General features: G+C 36.4%; 1 protein-coding gene across 1 annotated transcript in view; it reads right to left on the minus strand.

The window, feature by feature from the left end:
- The window catches only part of LOC126198608 (protein unc-13 homolog B), a 450615-nt gene that overhangs the window by 358256 nt on the left and 78602 nt on the right, over positions 1 to 13757 (minus strand). The window contains exon 4 of the mRNA XM_049935061.1: positions 12197 to 12303. Coding sequence (XP_049791018.1) covers positions 12197 to 12303 — 107 coding nt within the window. The remainder of the gene's footprint in view (positions 1 to 12196; positions 12304 to 13757) is intronic.

Consider the following 13757-nt stretch of genomic DNA (forward strand, 5'->3'; position numbering starts at 1 on the left):
ACCGCGGGCACAGAGGGTAGCGCGTCTGCAGGGACTTATCCCTTGCACGCTCCCCGTGAGATCCACATTCCCAACATGCTGCAAGCCCGAAATTTGTTTGAACGGGGTGTCCATTTAATTATCATTTCATTTCTAGCAAGCAAAGCTGCATGGTCATCCACGGTATGTGTTCTTTTGAGAACAGATACTACCGTCATATATAGTTAAAATATGGCTTCCTGGCCATTGACCTTCTTGTGCGAACGCACACGCTATGCCCGAACTTGTACGGGACTTGGTAGGTTAATCTGCCACGAGTAAAGAGTATGATGGGCAAAACATCTATTAGGCGCACTACGAATGTAGTGGTGTGGACATGTTGGGAATGTGGATCTCACGGGGAGCGTGCAAGGGATAAGTCCCTGAAGACGCGCTACCCTCTGTGCCCGCGGTGGCTCAGATGGATAGAGCGTCTGCCATGTAAGCAGGAGATCCCGGGTTCGAGTCCCGGTCAGGGCACACATTTTCAACATGTCCCCAATGAAGTACATAAACGCCTGTTTGCAGCTAGGGTGTCCATTTAATTATCATTTCATTTCTAGCAAAGCTGCATGGTCATCCACGGTATGTGTTCTTTCGAGAACAGATACTACCGTCATATATAGTTAAAATATGGCTTCCCGGCCATTGACCTTCTTGTGCGAACGCACACGCTATGCCCGAACTCGAACGGGACTTGGTAGGTTAATCTGCCACGAGTAAAGAGTATGATGGGCAAAACATCTATTAGGCGCACTACGAATGTAGCGGTGTGGACATGTTGGGAATGTGGATCTCATGGGGAGCGTGCAAGGGATAAGTCCCTGCAGACGCGCTACCCTCTGTGCCCGGGGTGGCTCAGATGGATAGAGCGTCTGCCATGTTAGCAGGAGATCCCGGGTTCAAGTCCGGTCGGGGCACACATTTTCAACATGTCCCCAATGAAGTACATGAACGCCTGTTTGCAGCTAGGGTGTCCATTTAATTATCATTTCATTTTATAAACCTAGTTATAGCTCAGATAAAATAACTATCTGACTGACAGACTGCAATGCTGTTGGGGCAGCATTGCTAGCCATTTATTTGTGCTATAAAATTCTTTTATAGCAATTGGTAAGTCTCTGCATGTACGTACAAAACAAGCAGCACAGCATGCACGTGGCAGTCAATAGAAACCTGTGACTGGTTGCCAACTGTCCTCTGCCCCGTCTCCCACTAGAATCGCATAAATGTTTATTATTGAGTTAACTTAATTGAAGTATAACACCATATCTAAAAACGTGACTGTGATATTAGTGAAAGGGAGTTTGGATCAGCTGCAGCAGTAACTTAGTCATAGTGTGTTCCACTTCTAACAATTGTTTCAGTTGTCAGTTATACCCTCAAATATATACAAATAGGGGCAAGCAGGTAAGACAAGCTACTAGTAGTCTCCAATCTTTAATCTGATAATGGTTTGTTTCGGCCAAAATACTGGATAAATTGAAAATATAAAAATTCAGAAATTGAAGTTAGAGGCATACTTATCAGTCGCAAAAAGAATGCACTTTCTCTCTCTCTCTCTCTCTCTCTCTCTCACACACACACACACACACACACACACACACACACACACACAGAGAGAGAGAGAGAGAGAGAGAGAGAGAGAGAGAGAGAGAGAAGAGGGGTGGGGGGATATAGCAAATCCCATTACTTTGGTGGTGATTTTTAAGTAACTTATTCATTAGGGGAACCAACAGACAGAAATTACAAATGTGTTAACAGAAGGTGTGCTGCTGATGGAGGGAGGGATAAGTTGTTCTAAATTCTGGGCTGATATAAAATAGAGATTAGAGTTTAATGTCCTAGAGGTCATCAGAGACTGAGCTCAAATTTGGGTTATGGGAGGATGAGAAAAGAAACTGACTGTGCCTTTTTCAAAGGAAACATCTGCCTTAACTGATTTAGGGAAATCACAGAAAAATATATCTGGATGGTTGGACAGAGAGTTGAACTGTCGTTCTACCAGATGCGAGTCCACTATTGGATTGATATAGATACAAGAAACATGTAACACATTTTTACCAATGGATTACAGTAATACATGTGATATTTATTTTTATTCTGGAAGAACAATTAATGTCAACCTTCAGGCAGACTTGTTCGAGACCTGACATATTTATATAATATGGCTTCTAAGGATTTGAACATGTTCACTGCCATCCATCTTTGTTCAGCATATTATTCTAGTTTGATAACCATCAGAGTTTCAATATTAATGACGGCAATACTGAGGTTATTTAACTGGCATTATCTACTGTTTGGATGCTGAACAAACTCTGAAATCCAAATAACAATATGGATATTACTTTCACAATCTGGTTCATTGTGAGCTATCTGTCAGTACTTCTCAACTGAAGAAAGAATTCTGATTCTGTAGTATGTTAATTAATGCAGAAGGTAATACTACAGGCGCAGCATTACGTAATGACACTGCATTGTGTGATAAATCACTGCATGGCCTATACATCTACCTTTCAGGTCTGTCACTTCCTATGAGGAAGTATTACTGTGATTACTTTGTTGCCAATCTTAGGGATGATCCAATTGCTTTTATTGTGGTAACTAATTACCTCATGCTAATATAAGGCTTTTATTTCCAAGTCCCTTCAAGACGATCACGTTTCCCGACAGCAGTGGCATTTTTCAACAAGATGTGCCATGTCAAAAGGCCAGGAGCATGATGGCGATCGAACACATTTGGAAAGTCACTGAACATGGCATCAGAGCTCATCACCCCCCTCCCTGAAATTTACAGTAATTACATGACTTGGGTGTGCAAGTGTGGCGGCAACTCCCTCCATGAACCTACCTAGGTCTAATTGCTTCTGTGCCATGATGCATCATCGCTGTTATCCATGCCATAACTGGATGTATCACCTATAAGGCAGTTGGCCAGAATGTTCTGGCTGATCAGTGTAAATATAGATGATGTAGCTATGATACTTACATTGTTGATGCATGTGAGAGTATCACTGAAATACAGCTCTTCTTCATAATAAAATGTGTTGTCCACCTCAGAACTATCAGCAGTGACAAAATGTTTTGATGATCTAGCAAAATCTGGGGAGAATATGATGACAGTGTGTCAGAGTGTATCAGAAAAGCAGTACCTGCCTGTACAATAGACAGTTATATCACAGAAACAACAAAGGACAATCAACATTTTACAGATCTACAACTACACTCTGCAAGCCACTGTGCAGTGCATTATGAGGATATTTCCCAAAGTACATGTATTAGTGTTTCTTCCTGATCCACTTGTATGGGGAGTGTGGGAAGAATGAGTGTTTAAATGTCTCTGTGTATTCAGTACTTCACCTAATCAAGTCCCTCCAATAACTATTGGTGTGATACATTGGTGGCGGGGGGTGTTGTACTATATTCCTGGCTTTCTCACTTGATACTGGTTCTTGAAATTTTGTATGCAGGCTTTCATGAGATAGTTGGCGTCTATCTTCAAGCATCTGCCAGTTCAGCTTTCTCAGAATTTTCATGACATTCTTACATGAGTGAATCAAATGTGTCACCATTAATGTGCCCTTCCCTGCGGTATTACGCCCAAACACTTAAACAACATTCTAAGACAAGTTTTACGCATGCCTTGTAAGCAGTTCCCTTTGCAGACAGATCACATTATTCTTGTATTCTACCAATGAACCGAAGTCTGCATCTGCTTTAGCCATGACACCATTGTAATATTTCCAATTCATATGCCTACAAACAACTGCAATCTGGTATTTGTATGACTTTACTGATTCAAATTATAACACACTGATACTGTAGATAGTGTGTTTCTGCAATTTGTAAAAGTCATAATTCTAAACTTTTAAAGGTTTAGAGCATGATGCCAATCTTTGAGCCATTATGAAATCTTACCAATATTCACGCTAATTTTCAGCTAGTGGTTCATTATGATAACTGGATTGCCCACAAAAGAAATCTGAGGTTATACCCAACATTGTCTGCCAGATCACTGACATATGACATGAATAGCAAGGGTACCAAAACACAATTCAGGGGCATGCCTAAGGTTATTTCTATATTTGTTGACAATTATCTATCCAAGAAAACAAAAATTACGAGGGGCATTTGAAAAGTTCAGGCAAAAATATAAACTACTTGCATGTTTGGGGTAAACCTTTTAGACTTATACACTTCGGCCATTGCTGCAATCACCTCCTCGTTTGAATAAAATCTTTGTCCCGCCAGCCATTTCTTCCAATTGGGGAACAAATAGTAGTCCAAGGGAGCCAAGTCTGGAGATTATGGGGGATGTGAAATGAGCTGGAATCCTACTTCCATAAATTTTACGACCACAGGTGCTGAGGTGTGTTCTGGTGCATTGTCGTGATGGAAAAGGACTTTTTTGCGGTCCAATCGCCGGTGTTTTTCTTGCAGCACAGTTTTCAAACAGTCCAGTACCGATGAATAATATGCACCTGTAATAGTTTTACAATTTTCCAGATACTCAATGAGGATTATCCCTTGTGAATCCCAAAAGAAAGTCACCATAACCTTTCCGGCAGAAGGACTGATCTCCTCCCTTGGTAACCCATTGGTTAGATTATTGTTTGGTCTCAGGAGTATAGTAATGTATCCATGTTTCACCCACAGTGACAAAACAATGCTTGAAGTCCTGCAGATTCTTTCTGAACAGCTGCAAACCATTACTGAAACACTGCACATGATTCCGTTTTTGGTCAAGCGTGAGCAATTGTGGGACCCATCTTGTGGATAGCTTTCTAATGTCCAAATGTTTATGCAAAATATTACATACCATTCATTTGAGATACCCACAGCACTAGCAATTTCACACACCTTAACTCTTCTGTCATCCATCAACATATCATGGATTTTATCAATGATTTCTGGAGTCATAACCTCCACAGGGCATCCAGAAAGTTCAGCATCACTTGTCCCCATACCGCCACTCCGAAAATTTTGAAACCACTTATAAACTGTTCTAATTGAAGGTGCAGAGTCACTGTAATGTTTATCAAGCTTCTCTCTAGTCTCCTGAGGCATTCTTCCTTTCATAAAGTAATGTTTAATGACCACATGAAATTCTTGTTCGTCCAAATTTTTGACAATCATTCGACTACCTTGGTTCACACAAATGCCAAACACAAAGAACTTGGTGTGCATTCTTTCCAAAGATACTACTAACTATAAATGACCTTCATATGTGCCGGTGGTGTCATTTCTCTGACTGTATGAAAAGTTGTTTATCTTTTGATTGTTTTCAGTTGATTATTCAAAGCTGTGACATGAAAGTGTGAATCACATGGTTCTACACCAGACAGTTTTAAGTGCAAAAAGCATTCAAAAAATATCAAAATTATTCCCAGTTCATATCAGCAGTTAAACCTTTCTTTACTGATGCCCATACAGATGCCTACAAGTGAAAAAGTAAATAAAAAATTGAAATGAGTTTCAACATGACAAGGAGGACTATTCCCTTGTGAGCACTGCTGATTTCAGTGCCTAGAGAATGAGACCATGGCAACTGGCCAACTGGAGGAGACATTTGGAACTTACTATTTCCAGAGAGTAAAGGTGAGCGAAAAATAAAAAATACATGTATGTGATAAGAAAATAAGGTGTAAAATTTGATTCTGGATTATTGTGGCATAAAAAGTAAAGCAGCTAACAACTACATGGATGGTTTAAATACTGCTGTCCTCTAGTGAGGATTATGCAGCTGGAGGTTGCATGGTCTTATGTTCTTCCGATCTCAGAAGCAGCTTTCCCAGCCATTTATATGGGGCGTATGAGTTTCATGTGAATTCTGAACTGTGATTCAACTTGAAAGTTTTTCAGCACTCAGAACATACTAAAGCCGCAATTAATACTCAGTGAAAGTAACATTTATGACAGCGTGAGAATTAAATATCAACATGGCATGGAAAATAATAGAAGATCACACATGTTGCCAATGTAAAGATTAAGAAAACTCTGTTTTTTCTTCTAATTTTATATAAAAATTAGTCTCTTTTCTAGCTGAATGCTTTTCAAACAACATTTTCCAGGAAATAACTGATTTGAAAATGTCTAAACAACTTGTCCCCAGGGGTAAGGAATATACCAGTATGGCCTATCGGTTTGTGTTTTATGCCAGCACATAGGATTGAAGTTCCTAAGCAACTGGAATAAAATCAGAGAAGTGCCAAATGCATATGAATACGAGAAAAGCAATGGAGATTTGATACCCTGGTCAGGGAAAAACATGAGTGATCTCATAATGATTAAATCTAATCACACAACTAATTTTCTCTTTATCATACATTCATTTGTATGAAAATAATTAGCTACCTAATCACTAGCCATAATTACTGACAATGTAATTTCACAGTATGATTATTGGGAAGACAAAACTATCAATTTTATACTTCTGCTAAAAGAGGAGAAGAACTAAAAAAATATTTTTTTAGCAAAACTGCCTCAGTGTTGTATTTTTTACATAACTTTTACATTTTACCAGCTAATAACCTTCTGAGTTTGTTCTACATGGCTATACACCTTAAAAATGACTCATTTCATTTGATAGTTGTAACATTGTATTATAAACAGAAGCAAACAAAAAATGATGCTCACTGAAGAATATGTCCACAGATTCTGCTATATCTCTTGTGATGCCTGTGGCTAAGAGAAATCATGGAAGATATAGATCACAAAATGTAGGTGCCTGAAATGATAAATCAAGCCAGGTTAACACAAACAACATACTGCTGTCCCACTCTCCTGGACAACTACTGGTTCAGATCACTCTCCACACTTGCAGCTGGGTGAAAATATTAATGTGACAATGTATAACATTTCAGAAGTGTAATAGAAAACACTAAAAATGCTGTAGCTTCTTTCTGGAACTGGTTTTTTCTATGGCTACTTCATGCTGTTTGTCTATTCAGAAGTCATCTTGTTCAATTGTAGATAAGTATGACAAATGATAGATTGAAAACTTGGTCTTGAAGCATATATCTTTCACAAACATATTGAGATTGTAATACTTACATCTGAACTCCCTACACATATCAGCAAAGACTTTCTTAATATCAGATATGTAGATTTGTTGTGATTTTTAACAACAGTACACCAAGCATGTACTTATCAAGAGGAAAAGCAGGTAGTTCACTCTTCCATGTAGTGCAGTGATTACAAGGAAATAGGAGGCCTACTGTAAAGTAGGTTATTTACACCCAGGACACTTCAATTTATGGCATTTAAAATTATTATGTAAAAGTGCTAAGGATTTCAAACAACTGATTTCATGCACATGCTTGAAAATTCTATAAAAGTAAAATATCAGTACTATTATAAATTATGATTTTTGGTAACAAATGACCGACAAAGATGACAATTTAATTAAATCTAACTTTAATTTTCATGCTAGAAGCATTACTATTTACACTATAAATGAAGTGGACAATGATTTTCTAGTAGCATGGAAATTACTATAAATGCAAATACATGCATATTTAGTAAACGAAAGCTGCTTTTATATTAACATGCAATGTAAGCAGCACAATTTTGTATGTTAATATTAGAACAACAGTTGTAAGCAACAATGCAATAAAAAATCATGAAACAACTGAAATAATATATATTTACAAATGCAAACTCCAACCTTAACATCCAAAGCAATGTATCAAACACTTTGAAAATACTTGCACAACCAAAATAAAAATAAAATAAACCACAACAGAACATGTAAAAACATTGAAATTATTTGTAAAGATGAGAGACCACTTCCAATTTGTCACCTACCAACTCAATTTTTTTGTTCTTTTTTCCATTTTCAGTCATGAATGGTGGCCAAACATTTGTCATGGATCAAAATTATTGTATGTAAAGCAAAAATACAAAATGGAATATTATGTAAAAACACAATTTCAATCTGCCAGGAAGTTTTTAAAAAATACAGCTCCCACTGTACTATGAAGATTCTTTGTCTCCTGTATACCTTTGGTATATTACGATCTGACAACTGACACTTAACATTTCAGAAGTTAGTAGTCAGAGGCAAAAGTGCACAATAACAAGAAAATTGTCAGAGGAAACAATGTGAAATGTTATAATTAGACAGGAACAAGTGGACGGTGCATATTGCTGGAAATGACATACAGGGGAAAGTGATAGGTAGAGGACATAAATATGAATACTTTGGTAAGAGACTGGGAGGAGCAATTGTCAAATATGTATGTGCCTCACTTTTGTACAGCTGCTCACAGCCTCAAGAAAGCAGAAGTGACAATAGCAGAGAAACAAGAAAAACAAATACAACTGTTTGCTGAATACTGAATGTCAGGGGGATTTTGTGAAGGTTACAAACATTGTTTTTGCTAGGAGATATGCGTGCAGCACAATAAGTGTGTGTATTAAAGACTGATCATGCATGTTAGGAGAATCAAGGAAAAGAAAGATTTAGATAAAGTTATTTTCCACATATTGCCAACTGATTAAAATTTTTTGTAATAAGAATGCCAAATCTTCATTCATTACTCTGAACATTTCAGCTAATATGTTAACAGACTTGTGACTGTGAGAGTGAATACCACTAAAAGTTTATTAATTGTGCAGCTTAAAAAGACTGTCCACTAATCTGTATGTTTGACTGTTTAACTGAAATGAGAATGTAAAATACACATTTTACATTCATTTCAGGTTACATATTTCATTTAGTGACTACATCTATAAAAAAAAAACTACAGTGGCATAAAAACTGTATATGCATTTTTCACATGTGTATTAATGTGTACTGTAGCTACCAGGCCTGTAAGTTTAATGAATGCATGTAACATGCTTACTTTGTAAGGATTATTTTCTACAAGCCAACAGGAAAAAATACAAAGTATGTCAAATGTGTAAAGTTAAACTTCTGTCTACAGTTATATCACCTAACCTGAACTAAGCTAAATGCATTTCAGTATTTCTAAGCCCAAAATGGGCATTATCCTCAAAAGAGAACATAAAAACATGTAAAAACATTAACATCTAAAAGTGGTTTTGGTTCTCTATTGAAGAAAACATTTTAGGGGTACCAATTTCTTATGAGGTTTTCCCCTTTATGCTTTCTTCTGTGACCTCCATGTAGCTTCAAAAAACCACATTCACAGAAACATTTAAGTTATTACTGTGAGGTCACTGTTTACAATATTCAATTTCATTAAATATCTTTTTGTGTATGTAAAGAGACCAAAGGTAATAATACATATAATTCTGTCTGCTAAAGAGATAAATGGAAATAAAATTTGCACTTAAGTGTGGTCCAAAGCACAAACATACTAAGAACAATACTGGGAAAGTAGTCTTCATTCACACAGAAAAATTCTGTATCTTGCTCAGTTATTATTGAGGGATGCAGAGACAAATGTTCAATACTGCTGCTGAATAACACCCAAGTAGTGTGAACATAATTTTAATTTGACATAATAACAACAATGACATTCAAATCTCCTGACTGATTACTACTAAGTTCTACTTATGAGTGTGTTTTGTAATGATAGTCAAACACACCAACTGACAACAGTGCAACAAACAATTCTTAGAATTCCACCTGCACAATATCATTTGAAATTATAATACTGATACCCTCCTCATCTCCAGTTAAGATGGGCAGAGACACTATCAGAAATCCCAAATTTACGGTTAACTTGTGTGCAAGTTCTAAATGATATTTTAAGAAGGTTGTGTCCCACAACTCACACATATTTGAAGAATATCAAAAAACCTGCTGATAAAATTTCATTATTGAGCAACCAGTTTCATCATCAGATCTACAAAAACATACTAGATGATAACATAATGGTATCAAATAATAAAATCCCTGAATTTGTCACTGTTGTCAGATAGTAGAAAATAACATTGTCAATCACAAAAATGTGCACAACAGTGTATTCATTCACATTATATTAAACATCAGTAGAATAATATGGATTTACTATTTGACAACAATGATGAATTCATGGATTTTATTATCTGATGCCACTGATTTTGTCACCTAGTAAGGTGTTATAAATGTTTTTGTGAACTTGATGATGGTCTATGGACTGAAACTGGCTGATCAGTAAACACATTCTACCAGCAGCTCTTGACAGTAAATCATACTATCTACTAAATGATATTAACTCATGCCAACAAAATTTCATTGTGGCTGCAAATCACTGAAGTGTCACTGAAATTATCTTCACAAATTTCAAGGTTGTTGTTTTAAATGTGAATGAAGCACTTTCTCAGTGTTATTGGTCTCATGAATTTCATATTCTAATATACAATACAGAATAAAATAATAAAAAAATGCAACTTACCTGTAGCTGATTGATGTGTGGTATGCGGACACATATAACATCAGGGACACTTTATTAAGTTGAATGCTGTCACTCCTTGTACATGATCTCTCTCTCTCTCTCTCTCTCTCTCTCTCTCTCTTGCTCCCTCCACACACACACACACACACACACACACACACACACACAGAAGGCTGCAATAACCTGTCACTGCAATGTGATAACACTGTCACTGCAACAACAGGTGGCTGGAGCTGTCTGTGTGTTATGTATGTTAATTTGAAAACAAACTACAAAAAGAATGGCTGCTTGAAAGTTAGTAAAGCCTCCCTGCTGTTTACTTATATCTCTGCACCCTGCATCAATCAGCTACAGGTGAGTGGTTGTTTAATATTTCCAATCCTGAATTTACATCATTTTAATAAAAACTAAAATAATACCTACATCTGGGGCAAAGGATATTTAAGCAATGACAATGAAATGCATTTAGGTAGTTCTGCCTGATTATATCCTTAAATGTTCCCACAGACATGTGAATGAAGTAAGCATCTAAGACAGAAAACTGTTTGCTGCAATTACACATATGCCTAAGGAAGCTGGCAAAGCTACATTTTCAACAGAGAACAACACCTGAAGATTTATATACAGAAGACTAGTAAGAAAAAGAAAGGCAGAGAATATGGAGGCTGTAGGTGAGAAGTGTCTATTTGTGAAACTTATCAGTGAGGCATATGTTGCTATAGAAGGGTGAGACTGTAAATCCTTAGGATATAATATTTGTTTTTCTAAAGGAAGAAGAGTGCAGGTTCCATGACTTTGGGGATTTGCTTTCACTTTCAATTTTTTTAATGGTTGCATTATTTTTGTTTCATGTTGTGGCCGTGATACCTGTGATAGCGATCTTGCAAGACCATTTGGATGTTCCCTCTAATACCATTTCTTCGGCCTGTTCGATTGAATCAATGTGTGTGTCAGGATCCACTGAAAAGGTGTTTCTGTGGAAATATAAAAATACACACCAAAGAACAAAACCACATCAATACAAAAATGAAGAAATGAAAGTAAATGAACTGACAATCCGGGCATCTGGAAAGCATAACAAGAGGATACGTGGCACTGCAAGGGACAGTGAGCATTCAGCTGAAATAGTAGTCTGGAATTAAAATGACTGAGCTAAAATGTTCTAATTTTATTATATGCTTGTGCAAAAAAAAAAAAAATGTTCTTCATGAGCATATAATCATTCTAATGAGCTTGCTGTCTCTCATGGAGGATAAGGACAGCAAAAGATGCTAATATCTGTTCCCAGAATATTGCTAATGGAAATATGTTGTCATTGCATCACAACAGCATCTGTCAGTAATAGAACAGTCATTTTAATTCCTAACATAAGGAGACTAGGGCAAACACACATTCCACATCATGGGGGGGAAATGCACAGTGGGTAAGGATATGACAAAACAGCATCTTGCTTTCCCTTTCTGAACAGCAGCTGCTTTGCTTTAATGTAATAGGAAGAATTGATCAGCACTATAAGTATATAAAATCTTATTTGCAGCAGTGTGAAATTATGATACCTGCAAATATCTCGTGGCACAATAACCTAGGTAAGAGAGATAGCAATCAGTCTCATCTCCAGGCACTTGTTATGCAAATTCTAATGACAGGAGGAATAAAATTAACTGTCAATGCAAGAATTATAAGATACATCAAAAATTGTTTTTATTGTTCTGTTAAACAAGAAGGCCTGCTTTGAGATATCTTTACCCAGGGTAGATGCAGGTGTCTTGGGAAGAAAAGGCAAAAGGGAAGCATAAATGAAGGCAGCACAGTAGTCTGTCATAACAACAAACCTGTTATGGCTATTTTTGCTGACCACTTGCTGGTACCATCTAATACGGACTGTTTCACAGCTTTCATGTGCCCAATGTGACTTTTTTCTTCAACTCCAAATACAGCCCTGTGATAGTACATAAGCAAAAAATAACAGAAAGAAGATTCTATTGAAAACTGATGTTTTCCTCTGCCTAGTAGGAAACCAAATTATCCATTGCAGTCTTATGGATGATGATATATTGTTAATATTTTTATTCTGACAGTTTGCTAAGATATCTAAAAATTGATTCACACTGTGACTTAAAATCTCATTTCAGTTTGCACTATATAGCATTCAGCAAGACTGCTAAAAGCGTAAAATATTTCTAATATTCTATTGTATGACTATTCATTTTATTTTATTTTCATGTTATTGTACTACGAAATACTAAAATATACATAGAACAAGAAGCCTTCTAAAACATTTTACAGTGTTCTCAGTATTTCAGTAAGTTCACTGCACAAGGTTTAAATACAAGAAGTTCTTAAAAACACGATATGTGTGAATATGGGAATTACTGAAACCGACAACAGCCATTGACAAGCCTGTTGTGCAGAATAATTACATTCCAAATTCTGTTCAAATTACTATATGTTTATCTCTCATTAACACAATAATACACTTATTACATGTTAACCATATGTTGTTACTGATATTACTGTTACTCATATGGTAAAGGAAAGTCTTTACTGGAATATAAATAATGGAAAGAGTACAAGTAACAACTCAATGAACAGTTGAGGTGCTGAGTCATTGATAAGCGCATGAAGAAGACTGAAAATGTTGCTATCTTTCAGAGAAAACCTTCTTCAGAGCTATAGAGTATACATATACACACACACCTGCATAGCTACATTGTCCCAGCTCAACACAGTCAGCTAGGACATTGTAGCTGTGCGGGCATATGAGTGTGTTTATGTAGGCTACTCTATAGCTCTGAAGAAAGATTTTTCCAAAAGCTACCAACATTCTCTCTTAATGGTGGCCTTCTGGGTGTTTTGCTGAGTTGTTTAAATTTTATGCATAATATTTCAACAACCAACCCACTTGTTGAGATATTGCAGATAAAATGGTAACAACAACTTGAAAGAACACTATTAATTATTCATGCCATGAAAACCTAAGAGAGAACACTCAGTCTTTTTCATGTATCTATCAATAAGTCAGTACCTCAATTATTAAGCGATTTGTCACCCTTACTCCTTCTAAAACTTATTATTCATTCCCACATGGAATGTTTCCCTCTATTATATTCATATTATTCATTTAGTCATACACCATAGACTGAAGTAATGACAAAAAAATTAGTAACTATCATCTCAATTTTACATGGCAATAATCGGTATTATTAGTACATATTTTTTCTGCTTACCTTTTATTTGTCTCCATTCTATGCTAGTTTTGCTTCCCTGACAAATTATAAAACCAAATTTTTACAATTCTGCATTTTTTTGTAACATTATTTAAAGCTTTTGCTTATGAAAAATTGTAAGGCAGAACTGCTGGCTAGTCAAGTGTGATTATAAATAAAGTTACAG

Source organism: Schistocerca nitens, chromosome 8 (genome assembly GCF_023898315.1).
Source record: "Schistocerca nitens isolate TAMUIC-IGC-003100 chromosome 8, iqSchNite1.1, whole genome shotgun sequence".
In the NCBI taxonomy this organism is placed as follows: Eukaryota; Metazoa; Arthropoda; class Insecta; order Orthoptera; family Acrididae; genus Schistocerca; species Schistocerca nitens.